The sequence below is a fragment of the Bufo bufo genome, chromosome 6 (assembly GCF_905171765.1).
Source record: "Bufo bufo chromosome 6, aBufBuf1.1, whole genome shotgun sequence".
Taxonomy (NCBI): domain Eukaryota; kingdom Metazoa; phylum Chordata; class Amphibia; order Anura; family Bufonidae; genus Bufo; species Bufo bufo.
Genome location: NC_053394.1, coordinates 222,585,040 through 222,609,761, shown reverse-complemented (window position 1 = coordinate 222,609,761; position 24,722 = coordinate 222,585,040). Strand labels below are relative to the sequence as shown.

Below are 24,722 nucleotides of genomic sequence, written 5' to 3'. Positions count from 1 at the left end.
TACACTATTGCATTTATTTGTGGTGAAAGAGTTTAGTAGCCTATTTCAGTACAAAAAGGAAAAACGCTAATGGAACAAATAATTTCTACTGGTGTGATATACCTGTTGCCCCCCAAAAAAAACTGATTGAGGGGTGTGATATACATATAATATACCTTCTAACATAGAAAGTATATTATAGTGCATTTGTATTGTGCAGCAGTTGTGTGCGGTTCTGCAGAGATGCCACAGCTAGATAGAGGGACAAACGCTATTGGAATAAGTAATTGCAACTGGTGTGATATACCTGTTGCCCCCCAAAAACTGATTAATGGGTGCGATATATCTGCTTCCACAAAATACTTATTGAGGGGTGTGATACACCAGCTTCTACAAAATATTGATTAAGGAGTTTGATATAACAGCTTCCAGCAAATACTCATTATTGGGTTCTATATACCTGTTTCCACAAAATACTGATAGAGGGTATTGATATACCGGCTTCCACCAAATATTGATTGAGGCCTGCGAAACACCTACCGGCTTTCACCATATATTGATTAAGGGGTTAGATTTACCGCTTCCAGCAAATACTCATTATTGGGTTCTATATACCTGTTTCCACAAAATAATGATAGAATGTATTGATATACCAGCTTCCAAAAAATATTGATTGAGGCCTGCGATACACCAGCTTCCCACAAATTCTGCTTTTCTATAGGGACTTTTGTCACAGGGTTATTTTGAAAATGACAGGCAGAGGAAGAGGCAGGCCATTCCGCAGGGGTGGTAGTGGTCGGGCAGGTGCAGCAGGCCGGAACATAAGCGGGAACTTGGAGAAGGTGCGTGCGATTACATCAAAGGACGCACCAGAGTTGGTTGAGTTGCTCACTCAGCCTTCCGCTTCTGCACCCTCCTCATCCTCTGTATCAGCGCCCTCCTCACTCTCTGCTGTATGCACCCCCAAAGACACCACCACCTTAGCCCCTCCACTCGAGTCATAGGAATTATTTTCCTATCCATTCCCAGACCTTATCGATGCCATTCTTGGCATCGGATGAGGAAGAGGAGGCAGCAACGGCCACCACCCAGCGATCTGATGATAGTACCCAGATCAGCACAAGGAATGTGGTCCCCGCTGTTGCTGCCTACCCCGAGATCTCTAATGTCAGTGGTGGTGAAGGTGACAATGATGACGTGTTGATAGACGTCACGTGGGTGCCCACAAGAGAGGAAGAGGAGGGGAGTTCAGAGGGAGAGACTGATAAGCAGATAAGGAGGAGAAGCAGGCAGAACTCGCAGTGAACAGGAGGCAAAAAACAGACTGCAAATTGATCTGGAGCACGCCATCCACCATGCACAGTCACATCTGGCGCTCCCAGGACGCCGGCACATGGCTCCACAGTGTGGGCTTTTTTTAACGTGTCAGCTGCTGACAATAGTGTTGCCATCTGCAGGCTGTGCTGTCAATGTATAAGTCGTGGTAAGCCCAACACTCACCTAGGGATGACCGCCTTAAGAAGGCAACTGGCCTCCCATCACCGAGCCCAGTGGAAGCAACACCGTCAGAACCCACAAAGCCACACTCCCGACGCTCCACATCCTGCCTCTTTTCCTTCTCTTTCTCCTCCCATTTGTCCTCCACTCCACCATCCACCGTGCCGTCGTCGAGTTCATCTGGCAAAAGGCAGGCTTCCGTGGCCCAAATGTTCGAATGTAAAAAGTTGATGACGCCAGATAACCCTCTTGCCCAACGGCTGACCGCCGACTTGTCGGAACTGCTAGCCCGCCAACTACTGCCATATAAACTGGTGGATTCGGAGGCCTTTAGAAAATTTGTGGCCATTGGCACACCACAATGGAAGGTCCCCGGAAGGAAATATTTCTCCCAGAAGGGCATCCCAGAGCTATATGGTCATGTTCAGCGGCAAGTGAATGTATTTCTGGCACACAGTGTCGGTGCCAAGATACATCTGACTACAGACATCAGGGAAAGGTACATCATTTTACTGCCCACTGGGTGAACCTGTCGAGCATGTAACCCTTGGCTCCCGTGTGGATTTGGCGTTACCACCACGGATTGCATGCAGGCCTGCCTCTTCTTCCCCTCCTCCTACTCCATCCTCTGTCTCCTCCTCAGCTGACTCCTCCTTTTCCACTGCTACTGGCTCTTCCGCTGCACCCTCCCCCCAGCTCCCCAGAACCTATTCGACTTGTCAGGTGAGATGTTGCCATGCTGTGCTTCGGCTGTCGTGCCTGGAAGCCAAGAGCCATACTGGTCCTGCACTGCTTTAAGTTCTGCAGTCATAGGCCGATCAGTGGCCAACCCCGCTCAATTTGACAGTTGGTAAAGTGGTGTGCGAAAACTGTGTCAATCTGCTGAGCGCGCTGAAGCAGGGTGAAATGACACACATGCAGTGCATGACACACATCTTGAACTTAGTCATGCTGCGATTCGTTGCCAAATACCCCAGGGTCCAGGACTTCTTGCGGCAGGCCAGGAAAATCTCTGGCCATTTTAGAAGATCTTACATGGCCATGGCTCGCCTTGCTGACGTTCAGCGGCGACACCACTTGCCCGTCAGACGTTTGATTTGTGACTACCCGATGTGCAGGAACTCCACCTTGCATATGTTTGGTAGGCTGCTCCAGCAGAAATGTGCGATTAACGACTAACTGTACGAACTCTGTGACAGGACAGGTTCTAGGGAGCTTGTTTTTTTTTTCACCGCGCCTGTGGCTGCTCATGTGCGACGCATGTAGACATGGCAGCCATTTGATGAGATCACCAAGCTGGTCAGTCGATATCGTATCTTACGCCTTCTTTCTGGAGCGTGCATTGTGTTGTGTCGTTGATCAAGCTGTCGAGGAGCAGGAGCAGGAAGCTGAGGAAGTCGCAATGCTGAATTAATTCCCAGGAGGGGCTACTCCATCTGAGACAAGTCAGCAGGAGTCTGAATAGGAGTCAGAGGAGGATGGTGCCTGGGGGGAGTAGAAGGAGGAGAAGCAAGAAGAACAGGCTTTAAACTTTTCTGGGATCCCTGGTGTTGTCCGTGGATGGGGGGAGGAGACCGAGGATGACATTCTTCTGGGCGATGAGCAGGAGCCAGGCCGCTCCACCACTTCCAATTTAGTGCAAATGGGGGCCTTCATGCTCCAGTGTTTGAAGAGGGACCCCCATATAAAAAGCATAAAGGGCAAAGACAAGTACTCGGTTGCAACGTACTTAGACCCCTGGCACAAACATAAAATGGCGGACATGCTACCACCATCACAGAGGGCTGTCAGAATGCAGCATTTCCAGGCCTTGCTTCGAGAGATGCTGCATTCTGCTGTGTCGGGCGCTGACAGAGGAATTTACACCCACAGAGAAACAGTTGCGGGTACCAATCCTACAGAGCATGCAAGAAGAGGGTGGTTTCAAGATGTGTTGGTCACTTCGGATATAAGATCATTCTTGCAGCCAACCCATCGACAGCCACCCGCCGGATCCAGCCTCAGGGAATGCCTAGACTGACAGGTGTCCGACTACATTAGGTTAACGGCTGATGTGGATGCTCTGAGAAGCGAGGAACCCCTGGACTACTGGATGTGCAGGCTTGACCTGTGGCAAGAGCTGGCACAATTTGCCATGAAACTCTTGGCTTGCCCCTCGTCTAGTGTCCTGTCTGAAAGGACTTTCAGCAAAGCAGGGGGGATCGTGACAGATAAGCGCACTTGCCTAGCTCACAACAGTGTGAAATACCTAACATTTTTAAAAATGAATGAGGCATGGATCTCGGAGGAATTCAACACCTATGACGACCACGTTTAATTTAATTTCCTCATGCCAGCCCACACACATATCTGCCGCCACCCAGAACAAAGAATGGTCCCTGTCTTATGTAAAAACAGCGGCATAAAAGGCCTTTTCTGTCCGGTGAATGCCTAATGTTTGGGTTGAGTAATTCAACACATGTGACGACCACGTGTTATCGAATTTCAACTATTATCAATTTGGGTTTTTTCAAGAGGGGGGATTCCGTTAGCCATGTTTTTAATCCAATTTTATATTTTTTATTTAATTTAATCAAATGTATTTGACATGTATTTGCTCTGAGCTGCAGTAAAATTGATATCCAATGACCGCCTAATATACCTCCAGCCACATAATCACCTGTTCTTTTCTGTACGGTGAATAAATAATTTTTGGGGCCTCTAATCTAACTGGCCAACAGTAAAATTATTATATGGTGACTGCCTAATGTACCTCCAGCCACATTATCAATTGTTCTTTTTTGTACGGTGAATGAATAATTTTTGCGGCCTGTAGTCCACTGGCCTGCAGTAAAATTGATATCCATTGACCATCTAATATACCTCCAGCCACATAATCACTTGATCTTTTCTGTACAGTGAATTAATAATTTTTGGGGCCTATAGTCCACTGGCCTGCAGTGAAAATGATATCCATTGACCATCTGATATACACTACCTCCAGCCACATAATCACTTGATCTTTTATGTATGGTGAATGCCTAATTGTTGGTGCCTCAGAGGAATTCAACACCTATGACGACCACGTGTTATCGAATTTCACCTATTATCATTTGGGGTTTATTCAAGAGGGGGGATTTCGTTAGTCATGTTTTCAATCCAATTTTATATTTTTAGTTCTTTTAAACATATATATTTGACATGTATTTGTTCTGACCTGCAGTAAAATTGATATCCAATGACTGTCTAATATACCTCCAGCCACATAATCACTTGATGCTTTCTGTCCGGTGAATGCCTAATGTTTGGGGCCTGTACTCCCGTGGTCGAAAATTAAATTGAAACTGAACTACTACAGAGACATCCTATGTAGTCAGTTGGCCGCTGCCTATCTGCGCCATCGTCCGTCCTCTTGCAGGTCTGACCAGGGGGGCCCTCTGTGCACATTCCACTGCCATGGCTGCTGGGGAGGGGTGGGGTGGCAGGAGCAGTACCAGCTCCATCAGCAGCAGCCTGAGTCTACAGTCGCTGATGAGCAGCTTTCTTCACCTGCATAGTGAATAAACTACTCACCAGCGGCAGCAGGTAGACCTGGAGCAGGACCTGAACCAGCAGGTGGTGGCATACTTGGACAGCACCCTGCCACCCCACATTGAAGATCCACTGGTCTACTGGGAGAGTTTGCCCCGGAAAAGCTTTCCTGCCTGTCCAGTAGTAAGTAGTGTGGCATCAGTGCGTTTGTTAAGTGCGGCTGGGGGCCATAGTTTACCCAAGGAGAACTGTCCGCTCAAAATTTGGAGAGATTGACCTGTGTCAAGAGGCGAGGCGTGGATCAGCCAGGATTTCCAACCAATTCCTGATGCATCAGACGATCATCTATGGTTCCACACCAACACTACTCTGATGCTCTCACCAGTCTGATGCCAAGTGCTCCTTCATTCACCCAACTTCTTCAGCGGGTACTGGGATTACCACCCACTGCCCCACTCTGTCACCGGGTCACTTTGTGGTGTCCTGATGCTGCTGCTGCCATCTCCACGCTATGTCACCTTGGCACTCTGTGGCATCCTAATGCTGCTGCTGCCATATCCACACTATGTCATCTTGCCACTGTGTGGTATCCTGATGCTGCTGCTGCCATCTCCACACTATGTCACCTTGCCACTCTGTGGTATCCTGCTGCTGCCATCTCCACACTATGTCACCTTGCCACTCTGTGGTATCCTGATGCTTCTGCCATCTCCACACTATGTCACCTTGCCACTCTGTGGTATTTTGCTGCTGCTGCCATCTCCACACTATGTAACCTTGCCACTCTGTGGTATCCTGATGTTGCTGCCGCCACCATCTCCACACTATGTCACCTTGCCAATCTGTGGTATCCTGTTTCTGCTGTTGCCATCTCCACACTATGCCACCTTGCCGCTGTGTGTTATCTTCATGCTTCTGCACATACAGACTCTGTCATTGTGCAACTCTGTGGCCTCCTAATTCTGTGGACTTCTCATGCTGTTCCCACCATCCCCACTTCATGACTGGGCCACTATTTAGCCTTTCGGCCTCGCTGACATCACATTTATTTGACCTTTCTTCTGATCTGTCAGATGGAAGGAAGGAAAAATGAGATGAACAATATATCCTGTTTGTGTAGCAACTGTAAGGCCTGTATGGTCCCATCAGAATTGGTTTATGATTTGGCAGCCAAAAGCAGGCGTGGGTACAAAACAAAGAAGACATGCAAAAATTCCCAAAAAATTCTGTTTTAGATCCACTCTTGTTTTTTTTGGGCATTAGCAATACTGATGAATTTTTTAGCAAATGCTGACCGAGTGAAGGCATATGCTCCACAGACAGGATCCATTTTTTGTGGGTAATTGTTCTGACGGATCAGAAGAAGGGCAAATTAATCAGTGACGTCAACACAAACTTACTGCTGACACTCTCTCCACTCTGTGCGGGGGGCTCTACTTATATATGCATTTAATAGAACAAGTTCTGTAGACATCTATGTGGAATCAGCTGGCAACGGTGTAAAAGGAGTGCACTTCTTCTTGGCACTAACATCAACCTGTAAGGTTTATTTGGTCAGTTTTGGCCTTGTGACTGCCCTAATAAGTGAAGTGTGCAGTGATCCTAAGAGTGACGCCTGTCATCTGCATGTCATACGGACTCACAGTATTTTTTCACTACCAAAGCAGACTCCCTATGCGTGTTACTACAAGACACAGTGTTCTACACCTCTATAAAGGCTCTTAGCAGCCAGGAGGCACATATGGGAGGCACAAGTGGGAGGCACATATGCAAACTGTTGTAATTCCTACACCGTTCACTTGATTTGGATGTAAATACCCTCAAATTAAAGCTGACAGTCTGACAGTCAGTTAAAGCACATATTGTTAGTTTTATTTCAAATCCATTGTGGTGGTGTATAGAGCCAAAAATGTTAGAATTGTGTTGCTGTCCCAATATTCATAGACCTGACTGTACATGAGTTTTGCTACTGCCAAATAAGCTATATGACTTAACATATGTGAAACAATGACATCATAAACTCAAGTGAAATTTAAGAGAATGTGAGTGAGATGACTAGAAGCAAAAAAGTTAAGTCTTTGGACAAGTGCTCGCATTTTACTGCAATAATGCATTTGCCAGCACATACTATGAGCTGTGCACTACATGGTTATTTGTGAAACATAGAAGGTAATTTCAATGCATAAGAAATGTGGGATATGGTTAGGCTTGAACGAATCGAGCTTCGGATCATAGATCCAAAGTTGATTAGTAAAAAAACTTAGTTTGTAATGCTGTTTCCATATAGCATTAAAATGTTTGGGCTGTATGTAGCAAAACTTTGTCTCATCTTCAAAGTTGCGCAAGACATCTGTGAATGACTTTGGTATTCTTATCTGCGTATTTAAAAACATTTTAAAACTAGGAATCTGAAGTCGGCTTTGGTACTGGCTAGTACCTCAGTATCAAATCCGACTTTTAATTGCTACACTGAGCCCATACTTTTTAATGCAGCGTTGCAAACAAATTTTTTCAGCAAATTGACTTTGGATCTATGATCCGATGCTTGATTCGCTCAAGCCTAAATAGGGTTAAGCACTGCCAACTTTTAGCAATGTTTATCAATATCAGCCTTTAGAGACCAAATCTTAGCATATATTATATACTGAGAGGTGAAAACAGCATGCAAATAGATATGTCGCGAACATAAAATGTTCGCGTACGGGCGAACAGGGACTCTTTCTGGCCACAATAGTGATGGAAAAGTTGTTTGAAGGGGACTAACACCTGGACTGTGGCATGCCGGAGGGGGATCCATGGCAAAACTCCCATGAAAAATTACGTAGTTGACGCAGAGTGTGGTAAGTTGAATTCGCAATGCGATTAATATAACCTGCATTAATCGCATTGCAAATTCAACTTAGAGCTAAGTTCCTAATGGTTGTATTGTTAGAATTGACGAATATAACGAATATAGCACTATATTCTCAATCTTCGTTATATTCTAGCAATACAACCATTAGGAACCCAGCTCTAAGTTGAATTCGCAATGCGATTAATATAACCTGCATTAATCGCATTGCGATTACAACTTAATCAAATTTTTGACACTGCAGCTTCAGAATGAATCTAAGATGGATGCTGTCCTTGCTTTTTGATAGGAGGTGGGAGGGTCTGGGAGGGAGGGTATGCTGATTGGCTGGAATGCGTCTGCTGACTGTGAGGTACAGGGTCAAAGTTTGCTCAATGATGATGTATAGGGGGCGGACCGAACATCGCATATGTTCGCCCGCCGCGGCGAACGCGAACAAGCTATGTTCGCCGGGAACTGTTCGCCGGCAAATAGTTCGGGACATCTCTACATGCAAACCCCAATTACTAGCACCTTATACTGTGAAACATCTATGACATGACCACCTAAATCTGCACTGAAAAGTGGTCTTCTAAAAATTGAATAATCAAATTATTTTGGTCCAGTGTAGTGTATCAGTGTAGCCTGTTTAACCTAGCAAAAGACTTGACTGCTGTGTAAAGGGTATATTGTTTTGGCCCCACCACACTTGTGTTTATTTTGGAAGACTGTAAAGTGTACTGAGAAAGACTCAGCTGACTACTACCATCATTGCTATTGCCTATACACAGCTATTGGGAAAAGCGTAATCTGTGATATACTTCAAAACTGTGCCTTTTTCTGCTATACTATATGTAATGCAACGCCCATCATCTAAATAGTAGAGACTTTATTGTAACCAAATGGTCTTTGTCATGGACTCCATCCATTATTCGCCAGCATTCCAGCTAGTCACCTACTTTCCTGTCTTACACTCTTCTAATCACCCACCATTAAGTGCACCCTAACCACCAGCAGCCAAGCTAGCCCAAGGGTCCAGGGTGTGCCTCATGGAAAAAAGTGTTTGCCCTCCTCTCACTGCACAGCCCAGGGAATGCTAGAGTGAGGAGTAATAGCCTCCATGGGTACTATCATCTCCATAACCCGCTGCTGCCATGACTCCCATCCTCTCCAGCCTCAGTAGGATGATGTCCCTCCCCCTGCATTCTGCTGCTTCATTACTTTCTAGATGGAAGAATATTTTATTCTGCTATATGATGTCATTTCCATTTGTTGTTTTTTTGTTGTTTTTTTTTCTTTTTTTTTTAGGGGGACAACATGTTGCCATGGCAGCTAGTTTGCCATGTTTGTATGACGATTAAGCTGTACCACAGAAATAGCCTAATAGTCTGTAATGCATTGTATATGAAATTATAAATGTAAAGTAAAACAAGTTTTAAAAAATGCAAAAAAACTATGGAACCCCTCCTCCCAAAAAAAAATTTGATTTTAATCATTAAGTTTCATTTACCCCAAAATAGAAAGTACTGTGTTTTTCGCCCCATAAGACGCATTTTTTTCCCCCATTATGGAAGCGCTCATTACTACCGGAGGACCAGGAAGCAGCGAAGGCTCTGTACTCACCGCATCCTGGTCCTCGGCTGTCAGCTGTGCAGTGGCTGCGTACAGCTTGAGGGCGCTCTGTGACCTCACGCTGCGTGCCGCTTCACAGCACAGCCGACGGAGGAGGAAGACAGAATGCGGGCCATGAGAAGCTGCGGCATCCAGGAGCAGGAGAGGTAAGTGATTTATTTATTTTATCAAACATGAGGCTGGGTGCTGATCTGAGAGAACATGAGGCTGGGGGCTGATCTGAGAGAATGGGGGCTAACATGACAGGCCAAAATGAGAGGCAATGGGGGCAACAGAGGGCTGATATAAAGCAATCAGGGCTGCTGGGGGCCAAAATGAGAGGCAATGGGGGCTACAGAGGGCTGATATAAAGCAATCGGGGCTGCTGGGGGCCAAAATGAAAGGCAATAGGGGCTACAGAGGGCTAATAAAATGCAATGGGATCTGCTGGGGGCTAATATGGAGGCAGTGGGGGCAGATATGAGGTCTGATGTCTGATTGGGGGTCATTCACATTGGGGTCTGAGCTGAGGTCTGATTGTGGGTTTGATCTGGGGTCTTATTAACATTGGGGGTCTAATTGGGGCTGTTAGCTGAGGTCTGATCTGAGGTCTAATAAAAAATATATTTTTCGTATTGTCCTAATCTAAAACCTAGGTGCGTCTTATAGGCCGTGCGTCTTATAGGGCGAAAAATACGGTATATTCCACACAAAAAACAAGCCAACCTACGGCTACAACAATCAAAAACTATTAAAATAACACAAAACTTTGCATGAGATATTCTATTATTGTGAAAAAGTTGTTAAAACACATAAAGCTATATATATTTTATAAGGCTACAATAATGACCAGTTAAAAAAAATAAAATGCCGCACAGTGAATATGATAAAAGTAAATTGCAAAATACGCCGGAATTGTTTTTTTTCCGATTTACACTCCAAAAAAGTTAATAGAAATGAATCAATAAGATATTATGATGAGACATGATATCACACTCAAGTCTACAATCATTACATCTATACAATTTGTCCTACAAAAACAAGCCCTCTTAAGGCTACATTTCTTCCATTTGAAAATATATATATATATTTTTTTTAGTTTGTCAAAATTGCTTAGCTCAAAGAATATGGCAAGTATACAATATACGGTGGTGCTGACCATTTTCATCCGGATAAAGGGGTGATCTCAAAGAGGTGATTATTTTGGAGATGTTTTGCTGTATTTAGAAAACCATGTACTCATTTAAGAGTCAAAAGCATTGACCAATGAAAGTATTGATTACGGTAAATGCTATTATCTACACAAGTTTGAAGCATTTCTGTTAGGTGAGATCTGCCATTCTAAGACTATTTAAGTTCCACTCCTGCAAACTTAGTATTATTGACAAGCTTTACAACACAGAGTAGCTTTATAATATTCAGACAAGTAAAAATAAGATGACTCCATATAGCCAATAAATATGCATAGTTCAGTTACTTAGTTTTAGTCTCATAGTCATTTTCTATTGGCACTTACTGTGTTGGAACTTGGCTTTGATTTTCATTTTGGATTCCTCCTTGTCTAGATTTCCGTCCCACTCAGCCCAGCGTCTGATTTGCTCTTCCCTCATCTTGTAAAAGAGAATTTGTTTCTGCTCCTCATTGAGCTCTGCAAGAAGGTCGGGATCAATGTACATGTCCCTTAGAATCTGTTGCAACATGTTGACTTTCGATCCTCTTTTTTTGATAGATCAGACAAAATAATAAATTCTACCAAACTCCTTTCATTGCTTTGTAAAGGGGGTATACAATATGTCTGGAATAAACATGGTCAGAACATAAAAGAGTTGCAAGAAGATAAAAGTTGCAGGAAACAACATACGGGTCAATAATCTTTAGCAGTGCCTACATGTAGCAAATGCTGAATAAATATGCACTCAACTTAACAGGAAAAGACATGTAAAGATGCAGCAGAGCAGCACACCGAGTATCACACCCTTTGCTATGGTTGATTTTCTCCTGGCTTTGAAGCAATGTGTGCTCAGGATAACAATGTTTTGAGTGATGTCATGGTTAAAAGTAACAGCTACACCAGCAATATCTATGTCAAGGCTGTTCGGCCTTTGAGAACTGATCTCTGGTGACAGACAGGAAAGCTTGGTTTTGTTCTGAGTGCCATTCGATTACAGCACAGGGCAGCTTGGTGCTAGGCACTAAGGTATAAGGTTTCACTCTTTATTGATTAACCGTTGTAATGCCCAAAAAAATGTAGATTATTATGTGAGCTACCATGCATCAAAATCTATGTAATATAAATGATCTCATCTTAGATGTTACTGGTTACCTGGGAAATGTGATGCAACACATTTAATAGTAGTAAAAGCTCCTCACTACCAAAAGATATGAGCTAAAAACAGAAATATAAAGGGTTTAGTGTTTCGTTTGTGTGAAAATTCAGCATCTGAGCAAGGTGCTAGATGTTGCAGTAGGCTTGATGTCGCTAACAGGTTATTCAGCTTTGCAGATTCATTGCCGATTTGTGAAAAAAATTGTGGTGGGAATTGGCTTGCCATTTACATAGCCAGATATTCAGGCATTGATCGGGAGTGAACCATTCATTCCCAATCACTGCCAGCTTGTTAAATCTACATAAAGCTGCATTTATATGCAGATCATTACCTCTGTATGGAAATGAACGATCTTTACTTCATTCCCATTCCAATTCATCCCTTTTTATACAGGGAGAACTGCTGCTGACAAATGCAGATTTTTTTTTACATTTACACGAGCCATCGTGAACTTATCGGGAACTAGAATTCGTAGGAACATGTAAAAGGGCAATAACACTTATCTCTCTCTCTAGAGATGAGTGAATCGAAGTTGAAGAAGTGGAATTTGATCAGAATTTCACCAAAAAATCGATTTGCACCGAATCAGAATTTCCTCACGCTTCGTGGTAACAAAATATTTTTTTTTCTAAAATGGCTGCTGCACATGTTAGGATATGGAACAAAGAACTCTGGGAATGAGGGATCACCCACAATGTCATTCATGCAGCCAATCAGCAGCCAGCCCTGTCATGTCACAGCCCTATAAAAAGCCTCAGCCATCTTGGATTCAGCCTTTTTCTAGTGTGCTTAGTGCAGGGAAAGACATCTGCAGGTGCTAGGTAGAAAAGACTTTCAAACTTATTTTGCTGTACAGAAGTTCACCGAAAGGATAGGGAGGAATCATTCCACAGTATTGAAGCAGAACAGGGTTCAGTAGGGGAGTTTACAGCCTGGGTAATAGGCAGTGGCATTGCTAGGGCTGGTGTCACCCATGCGGTAGAAAATAGTGTCACCCCCCCGAAGCAATAATTTTTTAGCCATATATGGGGGCTATGGGGGGTGCTACTGCCGTAGAGGTATACTGTATAGTGTGTGGCACAGTGTATGCTATATGTATATAAAATAAACATATTTCACATGAAATCTTACAATTACTTGGCTTGGCCCTTGGGGATCTCGGACACCACTGCAACACTTCAACATTTTGGCGTGGAGCTGATGTTGTGTTTTCATCCTAATGAGAAAGATTTCATAATAAGGATTTGGAGAAGGGGCAGTTGAGCTAATGTCCCCAGTTGAGCTAATGTCCCCATAATGTGCCACTAGAAAATACCCCTATATAGTGCCCCCAGTAAATGCCCCCATAGTGCTCCTCTCCCCCTTCCTCCTAATGCCCCCATAATGTAAAATGCCCCATATATAGTGTCCCAGTAGATGCCCTTAGTGTCCCCCATAATTTGCAAGTATAAAATACCCCTTCTTAGTGCCCCCGTAGATGACCCCATAGTACTACTCTCCCCACTTCCCCATAGTAACCACCATAATGTGTCCCAGTATAAAATTCAGAGTCACTGGTGTCACCTCATCACTGGTGTTACCCGGTGCGGTCCGCACCCGCCGCACCCCCCTCGCAACGCCACTGGTAATAGGAATAATCCTATTACACCTTGCTGCATTGACTGCGGATCCAAATTGCCATTATACAGCTCTGTATTTCCAGCAAACTGTTCAGTTATATGTTCTAAAGTATTTTTTGGCTTGTATTAGTGGAAAAAAAGGACTTATTAGCCGTTGTGTGGTGGAGTGAGAAAATTTCAGCCCTTTTTGGCATGTATTAGTGGCAAAAAATATATTTTATTTGCCGTTCAGCGGTGCAGTTATATGTTCTAAAGCCTTTTGTGGAGTGTACAAGTGGAAAAAAGTAAGGTCCTATTTACCGTTCAGCGGTGCAGTTATATGTTCTAAAGCCCTTTTTAGGCGTGCATTAGTGGCACAAAAAAAGTATTTGCCATTGTGTGGTGAAGTTAGAAAATTACAGCTCTTTTTGGCGTTTATTAGTGGCAAAAAATATATATTTGCCATTCAGCGGTGCAGTTATATGTTCTAAAGCCCTTTTCTTCCGTGTATTAGTGGCACAAAAAAGTATTTGCCGTTGTGTGGTGAAGTACAGTAAGAAAATTACAGCCCTTTTTGGCGTGTATTATCAGCAAAAATATATATATTTGCCGTTCAGCGGTGCAGTTATATGTTCTAAAGTCCTTTTTGGCATGTATTAGTGGCAAAAAAATATATTTTATTTGCCGTTCAGCAGTTCAGTTATGTTCTAAAGCCCTTTCTGGTGTGTATTAGTGACAAAAAAAAATATATATATATATATATGCTGTTCAGTGGTGCAGTTATATGTTCTGTTGGGATTTGCTCTGGTAAACAGGATAAGCGGACGCAGTATAGAGGCACCAACCAGTTTGTAAACCAAAAGTTCAGTGTTTATTTACAGGTGTTAACAAAAACCCAGACCGGCACCGGCGATCCAGTCCGGTATTTGAACTTACCTGACTGCTAATTAGTCCAGCAGCACACACTGTGAGAAAAATACCTGCCTCCACATACAATTCCCTTTACTGTTATAAAGCCTTTTGTGGTGTGTATAAGTGGAAAAAAAATAAGGGCCTATTTGCCGTTCAGCGGTGCAGCTAAATGTTGTAAAGCCCTTTTTGGTGTGTATTAGTGGAAAAAAAGGGCTTATTAGCCGCTGTGTGGTGAAATGAGAAAACAGACTTTTTGGGGGTGTTTTACAGACTTTACAGACTTTTTTGGGGTGTTTTAATTTCCTTTTTATTTATTTATTTGATCTAACAGTATGTCAGACAGAGAAGTGCTAGGCCCTGCACAGGGGCGTGGCAGAGGCCTAAATGTTTCTGGTGCAGGCACAGCTCGCAGCAGAGTAAAGGGGTGTGGCAGCAGGAGTCTCAGCGAGAGGCCTAAGCTCCCGGTGTTATCTAGTGGTCGTGTCTTGACCAGCAACCCAGCAGTTCTTGAATGGTTGACTCGGTCATGCACTTCGTCCCAAGTGACATCAGGCACCCCCAGCCAAGAGTCAGTGGGTTTGTCAGACACAACCCTTAGTTGGAATGGCCCGGGAGCAGGCCCTGTGCACTCACCTGTCATTAACCTGCCTCTGTCCTTTTCTGTTCCCTCAGATAGAGAAGTATTATATGCTGTAGGTTCAGTTCCACTATACAGTGAGGACGAGCTACAAGAGGATAGTCAGCAACTACTGGCCAGCCAAGATCTGGAGGAGACATCCGCGCTTCCTTCGGTAGGCAGGCAAGTAGTGAAGAGGAGAGTAACGTGGGAGTTGGTGTTGCGAGTGGTTAGGCTCCTGGCCCAGAGACCATTGAGAAGGACATCAGTGACGTGCAGACAGTACTCGATGATGATGCATCGAATCTCACTTGGGAGCCGGGTGTATTAGGGGCTTCATCATCATCAGAAGAAGAGGGTGGCAGCTTGCCCGTGAGGCAGCAGCGGAGCCAGCGAGTTGCTAGCGTGGCCGGGAGTCAGCAGGGTGGCAGCAGTGGGAGGTCGGTAGCCAAACATGCCCGGGGTAGACCACCTGTTTCGCAGGAGCCTACCTGCCTGGAAAGTAGTGGTGCAGGGGTTCATGGAAGCAGTGGCAGTAGCAGTCAGTCAATGAGGAGTGTTGGGGTTAAAATCACCTACTCGGTGATGTGGCAGTTTATGGTTAAGCTACCGGAGGAGGTGAACATGGCCATTTGTAGAAGGTGAAGCGTGGCCAATGTTGGCACCACGGCCCTGCGTCAACATATGCAGTGTCACCATAAAGTGGCCTGGGAGAATCATGACTCCGATGTGGTGGTAATTGTGCCACTCTGTGGCCTCCTGATGCAACTGCTGCCACCTCCACATTGCCATTGTGCCACCCTGGGAAAAATGTGGTTCGATCCAAATATATTTGTGGTAAATTACGTTAAAAACATCTATTTCCTGACTGCTGAGAGCATTATAGTGGTGTAGTAAACTGTGCCTTGTAGTAACATGTATAGGGAGTCTGCTTAGGTAGTGAAATAATACTGTGAGTCCGTATGACATGCAGATGACAGGCATCGCTCTTAGAATCCCTGCACACTTCACTTATTAGGGCAGTCACAAGGCCAAAACTGACCAAAAACATCAAGTATGCCTTACAGGTCGATGTTAGCACCAAGAAGAAGCACACTTATTTTACACCGTCGCTAGCTGATCCCACATAGATGTCTACAGAACCCCGGACAGAGTGGAGAGGGTGTCATCAGTAAGTTTGTGTTGACGTTACTGATTCATTTGCCCTTCCTTTGATCTGTTAGAACAATAACCCACAAAAAAACAGAGCCTGTCATTTGCTCAATAATCCATCAGTATAGCTAATGTAAAAAAAAAAACTGCAGTGGATCTAAAACAGAGAAAACACGTGAATGGAATATTTGCATGTCTTTTTTGTTTTGTACCCACTCCTGCTTTTGGCTACCAAATCCTAAGCCAATTCTGATGGGACCATACAGGCCTTACAGCTGCTACACAGACAGGATCCGCTGTGCGTCTCATTTTTCATTCCTTCTGACAGATCAGAAGAAAGGTCAAATAAATCATGATGTCAGCCAGGCCGAAAGGCAAAATAGTGGTCCAGTCATGAAGTGGGGAGGGTGGGAACAGCATAAGAAGTCCACTGAGTGGACCTATGACATAGTGGTGAGGTAGAAGCAGCATGAGGAGACCATAGAGTGGCCTAATGACAGAGTCTGGAGGTGGTGGCAGCATCAGGAGGCCAGAGTGGCACGACAATGATAGACTGTGGAGGTGGCGGCAGCATCAGGAGGCCACAGAGTGGCACAAAGACAAAGTGTTGAGGTGTCAACAGCATGAGGAGGCCAGAGTAGCATGAAGACGAGAGATTGTGGAGGTGTCAGCAGCATGAGGAGGTCACAGAGTGGCATGAAGACAAAGTGTGGAGGTGTCAGCAGCATGAGTAGGCCAGAGTAGCACGACGACGAGAGATTGGAGTTGGCAGCAGTATGAGGAGGCCATCGAGTGGTACAATGACCAAGTCTGGAGTTGGCAGCAGTATGAGGAGGCCACTGAGTGGCACAATGACCGAGTCTGGAGGTGTCAGCAGCATGAGGAGGCCACAGAGTGGCATGAAGACAAAGTGTGGAGGTGTCAGCAGCATGAGTAGGCCAGAGTAGCACGACAACGAGAGATTGTGGAGGTGGCGGCAGCATCAGGAGGCCACAGAGTGGCACAATGACCGAGTCTGGAGTTGGCAGCAGTATGAGGAGGCCACAGAGTGGAACAATGACAGAGTCTGGAGGTGGCGACAGCCGCAGCATTAGGAGGAGGCCACCAAGTGGCACAATGACTGAGTCTGGAGGAGGTAGCAGCATGAGGAGGCCACAGAGTGGCACACTGACGGAGTCTGGAGTTGACAGCAGTATGAGGAGACCACTGAGTGGCACAATGACCGAGTCTGGAATTGGCAGCAGTATGAGGAGGCAACAGAGTGGCACATTGACAGAGTGTGAAGGTGGCGGCACCAGCATCATCAAGATGAGGCCATAGAGTGGCACAATGACAGAGTCTGGTGGTAGCGACAGCAGCAGCATCAGGAGGATACCACAGAGTAACATAGTATATAAGGCTGAAAAAATACATTTGTCCATCCAGTTCAGCCTGTTATCCTGCAAGTTGATCCAGAGGAAGGCAAAAAAAAAAAACTGTGAGGTAGAAGACAATTTTCTTCACTTAAGGGGAAAAAAATTCCTTCCCGACTCCATTCAGGCAATCAGATAACTCCCTGGATCAATGATCCCTCTCTACGAGCTATAGCCTGTAATATTATTACACTCCAGAAATTCATCTAGGCCCAGCTTGAACTCTTTTAGTGAACTTACCATCACCACCTCCACAGGCAGAGAGTTCCATAGTCTTACTGCTCTTACTGAAAAGAATCCTCTTCTATGTTTGTGTACAGTCGTGGCCAAAAGTTTTGAGAATTACATAAATATTGGAAAAGTTGCTGCTTAAATTTTTATAATAGCAATTTGCATATACTCCAGAATGTTATGAAGAGTGATCAGATGAATTGCATAGTCCTTCTTTGCCATGAAAATTAACTTAATCCCAAAAAAAACTTTCCACTGCATTTCATTGCTGTCATTAAAGGACCTGCTGAGATCATTTCAGTAATCGTCCTGTTAACTCAGGTGAGAATGTTGACGAGCACAAGGCTCGAGATCATTATGTCAGGCTGATTGGGTTAAAATGGCAGACTTGACATGTTAAAAGGAGGGTGATGCTTGAAATCATTGTTCTTCCATTGTTAACCATGGTGACCTGCAAAGAAACGCGTGCAGCCATCATTGCGTTGCATAAAAATGGCTTCACAGGCAAGGATATTGTGGCTACTAAGATTGCACCTCAATCAACAATTTATAGGATCATCAAGAACTTCAAGGAAAGAGGTTCAATTCTTGTTACGAAGGCTTCAGGGCGTCCAAGAAAGTCCAGCAAGTGCCAGGATCATCTCCTAAAGAGGATTCAGCTGCGGGATCGGAGTGCCACCAGTGCAGAGCTTGCTCAGGAATGGCAGCAGGCAGTTGTGAGCGCATCTGCACGCACAGTGAGGCGAAGACTTTTGGAAGATGGCCTGGTGTCAAGAAGGGCAGCAAAGAAGCCACTTCTCTACAAAAAAAACATCAGGGACAGATTAATCTTCTGCAGAAAGTATGGTGAATGGACTGCTGAGGACTGGGGAAAAGTCATATTCTCCGATGAAGCCTCTTTCCAATTGTTTGGGGCATCTGGAAAAAGGCTTGTCCGGAGAAGAAAAGGTGAGTGCTACCATCAGTCCTGTGTCATGCCAACAGTAAAGCATCCTGAGACCATTCATGTGTGGGGTTGCTTCTCATCCAAAGGTGTAGGCTCATTCGCAATTTTGCCCAAAAACACAGCCATGAATAAAAAATGGTACCAAAACACCCTCCAACAGCAACTTCTTCCAACAATCCAACAACAGTTTGGTGAAGAACAATGCATTTTCCAGCACGATTGAGCACCGTGCCATAAGGCAAAAGTGATAACTAAGTGGCTCGGGGACTAAAACGTTGACATTTTGGGTCCATGGCCTGGAAACTCTGCAGATCTTAATCCCATTGAGAACTTGTGGTCAATCCTCAAGAGGCGGGTGGACAAACAAAAACCCACTAATTCTGACAAACTCCAAGAAGTGATTATGAAAGAATGGGTTGCTATCAGTCAGGAATTGGCCCAGAAGTTGATTGCGAGCATGCCCAGTCGAATTGCAGAGGTCCTGAAAAAGAAGGGCCAACACTTCAAATACTGACTCTTTGCACAAATGTCATGTAATTGTCGATAAAAGCCTTTGAAACGTATGAAGTGCGTGTAATTATATTTCACTACATCAAAGAAACAACTGAAACAAAGATCTAAAAGCAGTTTGTGCTCGGATCGGCTCATGCTGAGAGGGTACCCTACCTAAGCCTATACTCCACCCCCCCAACCTAGAAGCAGCAGAGTTATGCCGGTACTGCTTATCGAAGGGTAGCCTAAAGGGGGCTACCCCAATGATGAGACCTGAAAGAAGGGAGGGCTCCTGGGTGGGTTGAAATCGTTCGAACCGACAAGTGGGGGGAGGAGGGCCAGGTTTAAATATTGAACGCCCCGCCTCCCCTCACACAAATGCGGCACTCTTAATTGCCTACCACTTGTGCTCGGATCGGCTCATGCTGAGAGGGTACCCTACCTAAGCCTATACTCCACCCCCCCAACCTAGAAGCAGCAGAGTTATGCCGGTACTGCTTATCGAAGGGTAGCCTAAAGGGGCCAAAAGAACCATGCATAGGAGTTAGAAAACTTGATAACAGAAACTACAGACCAAAACTCGAAAGCCAATGATATTTCGTATAAGGATCCGGGATATTACGCATGGAACACGCGGAACTGCGATGACCCAACCGTTTGATGACATGTACTGGCACCTAATGCATGGACGCCGTTGCTGCCGCGCCCATGCGGAAGGAATGTCCTGTGATCCAGCGAGGACCGACCCCTGAACCTGTCAACTAACCTGCACCGGACAAGGCCTGCACCGGACACCATCTGCTGTCCGTGGGAAAGTATCTGACCGCCACTGGTTGCCCCGGCCGTGACGTCTTGGACGAGGCCAAGGTGAGGACATAGATGGACCCGCGCCGGATGAGCTGACCTTTCCGCAGGCACCCAGCCAGCGTATTGGTGCCCATGAGCTCGCCTGACCTGAGGAATCCATGGAAGGCCAGGTACAAGGCTGTTTCTACCAGAGCGCTAACCTGTGGCCCGAACGGTTTGCCCCTGCAGTTTGCCTGTCACGGCCTGAACAAGCTACCGGTAAACGGCTGACGCCCATGTCGTTTCACAACAGACATCTTGCGCAAACCCTTCAACGCCGCTTTGATCGGGTGGGCGGAGAAGAGTGACGGTAGGTCCGGATGTAGCCTGTACCAATGGTGCTGAATACCTGCCATGTATAGTTAACAATGCTATAGGACAAGTTTAATTGAGAGTGGCAAAAACCCTGACAAAGCCCAATAGGTGAGTGATAGGCCCCCTTTTTTTTTTTTTTTTTTAATCTCCATGCGTGAGAGACTCTAATGGCGGAGTCCTGTGTGTAAACCTAAAGCGGAGAAGCCATGCATGAGAGACTAATGGCGGAGCCATGCGTGAGAGACTAATGGCGGAGTCATATGTGTAAAACTAAAACGGAGAAGCTCTGCGTGAGGGACTCTAATGGCGGAGTCATATGTGTAAAACTAAAACGGAGAAGCCATGCGTGAGAGACTCAGATGGCGGAGTCATTTGTGTAACCTAAAACGGAGAAGCCATGCATGAGAGACTCTAATGGCGGAGTCATATGTGTAAACCTAAAACGGAGCAGCCATGCGTGAGAGATTCTAATGACGGAGTCACATGTGCCAACCTAAAACGGAGAAGCCATGCGTGAGAGACTCTAATGGCGGAGTCATATGTGTAACCTAAAACGGAGAAGCCATGCGTGAGAGACTCTAATGGCGGAGTCATATGTGTAAACCTAAAACGGAGAAGCCATGCGTGAGACTCAGATGGCGGAGTCATATGTGTGAACCTAAACGGAGAAGCCATGCGTGAGAGACTCTAATGGCGGAGTCATATGTGCCAACCTAAAACGGAGAAGCCAGGCGTGAGAGACTAATGGCGGAGTCGTATGTGTAAAACTCACATGGAGAAGCCATGCGTGAGACTCTAATGGCGGAGTCATATGTGTAACCTAAAACGGGGAAGCCATGCGTGAGAGACTCTAATGGCGGATTCATATGTGTAACCTAAAACGGAGAAGCCATGCGTGAGAGACTCTAATGGCGGAGTCATAAGTGTAAACCTAAAACGGGGAAGCCATGCGTGAGAGACTCTAATGGCGGAGTCATATGTGTAGCCTAAAACGGAGAAGCCATGCGTGAGAGACTCAGATGGCGGAGTCATATGTGTAAACCTAAAACGGAGAAGCCATGCGTGAGAGACTCAAAAATGTATTTTTTTTTTTCACTATCAACCACTTAAGCAGCTCTCGTATGGGCACAGCTCTGAGTATGAGCATGAAGAGCATGGTATAACGCAGATCACCTGCACGGACTAACTAACATCCTGTGCCTAAATAACCCCCTTGGAACCTAATGTACGGCCGGCAGCAGGAAGCCAGCCACCGCCTATGATCTGCTCCCCCTGACCGAGCCTAGTACTCCTTCCCCTGATCCCTGCCTACCTAACGGCACGGCGGCCCGTGCCAGACTTTATTGAAGATGAGGAGCCTTACCCCCCAGCCGCGTGGGGAGCTCACGCTGCTCCCTGGCAGAATGCACCAGTGCGGGGGAGCCCCCCTCCTCAGCTAGGGCCGACCCACCGCCGGCTGGACACTCGTACCGCGTGGGGAGCAGCGCCACTCCCTGGCAATGTGCACCGGATCAGAGGGAGCCCTTCCTTTACCGTGGGCCCCGGCCCCCTCTGGTTTGAACCGTGTGCCGCGTGAGGAGCCGCACAGCTCCCTGGCATTGTGCGCCGGTGCGGGAGTGCCCCCCCTCACCTAGGGGCTGGTTATTGTGACTGGAACCCGCTGGGAGACTGAAGCCTAACTGGACCTACCTGTGACCGTGAAGGCTGACCTCCCAGGCCGTGGCTGACCCACGTGCGTAGTTGTGACGCAACTACCCGTAGATGCCCACCCAGTGCCTGTAGTTAACGGGAGTGCGACCGAGTCTGTGGATGTGACCGACTAGCCCCTGTAGTCGTGAGGGGACCCTACATCGAGAGTAGCGGTAACGGACCATCGCCTGTAGACGTGGTAGTATTACCTCATGAGTCTGTTGACATGAGACTAATGCCTGCAGTCGTGGCCGGTCTTAATAATGAGTCTGTAGTCGTAACGGATTTGTGCCTGCAGTCGTGGCAGGGCTTTAGAGCGGGTCTGTAGTCGTGACAGACTGATGCCTGCAGTCGTGGCAGGACTTTATAACGAGTCTGTAGTCGTGACAGACTGATGCCTGCAGTCGTGGCAGGGCTTTATAACGGGTCTGTAGTCGTGACAGACTGATGCCTGCAGTCGTGGCAGGACTTTATAACGAGTCTGTAGTCGTGACAGACTGATGCCTGCAGTCGTGGCAGGGCTTTATAACGGGTCTGTAGTCGTGACAGACTGTTGCCTGCAGTCGTGGCAGGGCTTTAGAGCGGGTCTGTAGTCGTGACAGACTGATGCCTGCAATCGTGGCAGGGCTTTATAATGAGTCTGTAGTCGTGACAGACCTGGCAAAGCAACATTCCTATCTATACCATTATTATTATTTTTTCTTTTCTTTTTTTTTTTCTTTTCCCCCCCACCAAAGGCCACGACTGTAGGCGCCACCCTGTAAGAGATGCGCCAGAGGCCTGGACATAATAGTCCACCATCCCCCGTCCCCCAAGCCTATGCAGAAGAAAAGAGGGGGTTGGCCCCCGCATGCACCACCCCTGACTCACCTGGCGGCCATGACAGCCACGAACCCCACAGTATCGTAAGTTAGCCCACCACCTGTGGACCTGAACAACCAAGAACAGACGTGTGAGTGAGCGCACGCCAGCTGGGCGACACTTCACTCATGCCACCGCTCCCTAGCTAACCACCGGATTATTGTGACTGCGCCCGAACCAACCCCCTGACTGACCGTATAGGCTTACGGGCGGCCCGGCTGCGTGCGCAAAGTGACGTGGCCAGCCCCCCTCCTTGAAGCCCTCTTTATATTTGATCCTTGAACATATTCCAAATTTTATTTAAATATTTTTTTTTATTTTTTTATACTCCTGCCTTAGTACCTAGCCACTGTGCCTGAGCAGAGGAGCCCTGCACCTGGACTGCAGTACCAGTATGGGCCTGTAGGTGTCGACCATCCCCCGCCCTCTCTCAAGCCAGGACCTGCTGGAGCGCAGCAAGCCAGTGATTCCCTTCTAGGTTAGAATTAACCATTGAAATCATAACTTGTTATACAGTGCACATGTCTGAGTATCTGCTTATCTCGTCTTGCCTGAGTTTGGCGCAGTAAAGAAGACGAGTTTATTCTGCAGCGGATTCCTAGACATGACTGAAAGTCACATAAGCATGTCCACCTTCACAGCCTCGCTAATTGTAATTACCAGGAGAACGTGCATCAGGATCGGCTGCGAGGGATTTGCGCTCCGCCATGTGGAACATTGCATCCCGTGCCCACCGCTATCGACTATTTGTACAGGGAAAGCCACGGCGTATTAATCGCCTATAGGTTTCGGCTTCCGTCCCCTGATCCTGCAGCTGGACCTCCGCTTACTGATTGCAGCTAATGAATAGATCCCTGTGTGAGCGGACGGCGTTTTCCTCTACGGCGGAACGTTCTGATACGGGAGTGAGTGATATATAACGCTGCGTCGTGGAGCCGACGGCCGGCGTGACCGATGCTCAGGGTATGCGAGCGGACGTCGTGACCCGTCGCTGCTGAGCCACAGGTGAGGGGTGCCTGCCTGGGGGGCGCTGCATGTGGGAGCGGGGGTGCTTAGCGCAGGGCCAGGAGCGGATCGGGGTGCCTGTCTCGGGGTGCCGGAAGCGATCGGGAGTGCGGGCAGTCTCCAGCGCAGCTGGGGACCGGCGGCACGCTCGGCAGCCCCACATGTTATACATAGCGAGACGGGTGTGCAAGCCACCCTGCCTACCTAATCACCGTAGCGACGAGCTCGACGCAGCCGATCCCCCGATCCTCCAGTGACGCATGCCCTTCTCTGGCACCAACCCACAAGCCGATTCGAAATCGTTCGAACCGACAAGTGGGGGGAGGAGGGCCAGGTTTAAATATTGAACGCCCCGCCTCCCCTCACACAAATGCGGCACTCTTAATTGCCTACCACTTAGCAGCAAACTTTGTGAAAACTAATATTTGTGTCATTCTCAAAACTTTTGGCCACGACTGTACAATCCTTCTTTCCTCGAGGCGCAGAGGATGTCCCCTTGTCACAGTCACAGTCCTGGGGATAAATAGATGATTGAAGAAATCTCTGTACTGACAGCTGATATATTTATACATAGTAATTAAATGCCCCCTCAATCGTCTTTTTTCTAAATTAAATAACCTCAATTTTGATAATCTTTCAGGGTACTGTAATTCCCTCATTCCCATAATTACTTTAGTTGCCCTCCTCTGAACCCTCTCCAGCTCTACTATGTCTGCCTTGTTCATAAGAGCCCAAAACTGTACACAGTACTCCATGTGTGGTCTGACCAGTGATTTGTACAGTGGTAGGATTATGTTCTCATCCTTTTGATGCAACCCATTATCTTATTGGCCTTGGCAGCAGCTGCCTGACACTGTTTTTTACTGCTTAGTTTGCTGATCACTAAAATTCCT

The 24,722-nt window shown here is 46.4% G+C and overlaps 1 protein-coding gene across 1 annotated transcript in view; it reads right to left on the bottom strand.

Moving 5' to 3' along the window:
• The window catches only part of SH2D4B (SH2 domain containing 4B), a 616,020-nt gene extending 605,033 nt beyond the window's left edge, over window positions 1-10,987 (bottom strand). Inside the window, exon 1 of the mRNA XM_040438405.1 lies at window positions 10,944-10,987. Within this exon, the coding sequence (XP_040294339.1) occupies window positions 10,944-10,971 (28 nt within the window). The 5' untranslated portion in view covers window positions 10,972-10,987. The remainder of the gene's footprint in view (window positions 1-10,943) is intronic.
• Between the last annotated feature and the right edge of the window lie 13,735 nt (window positions 10,988-24,722).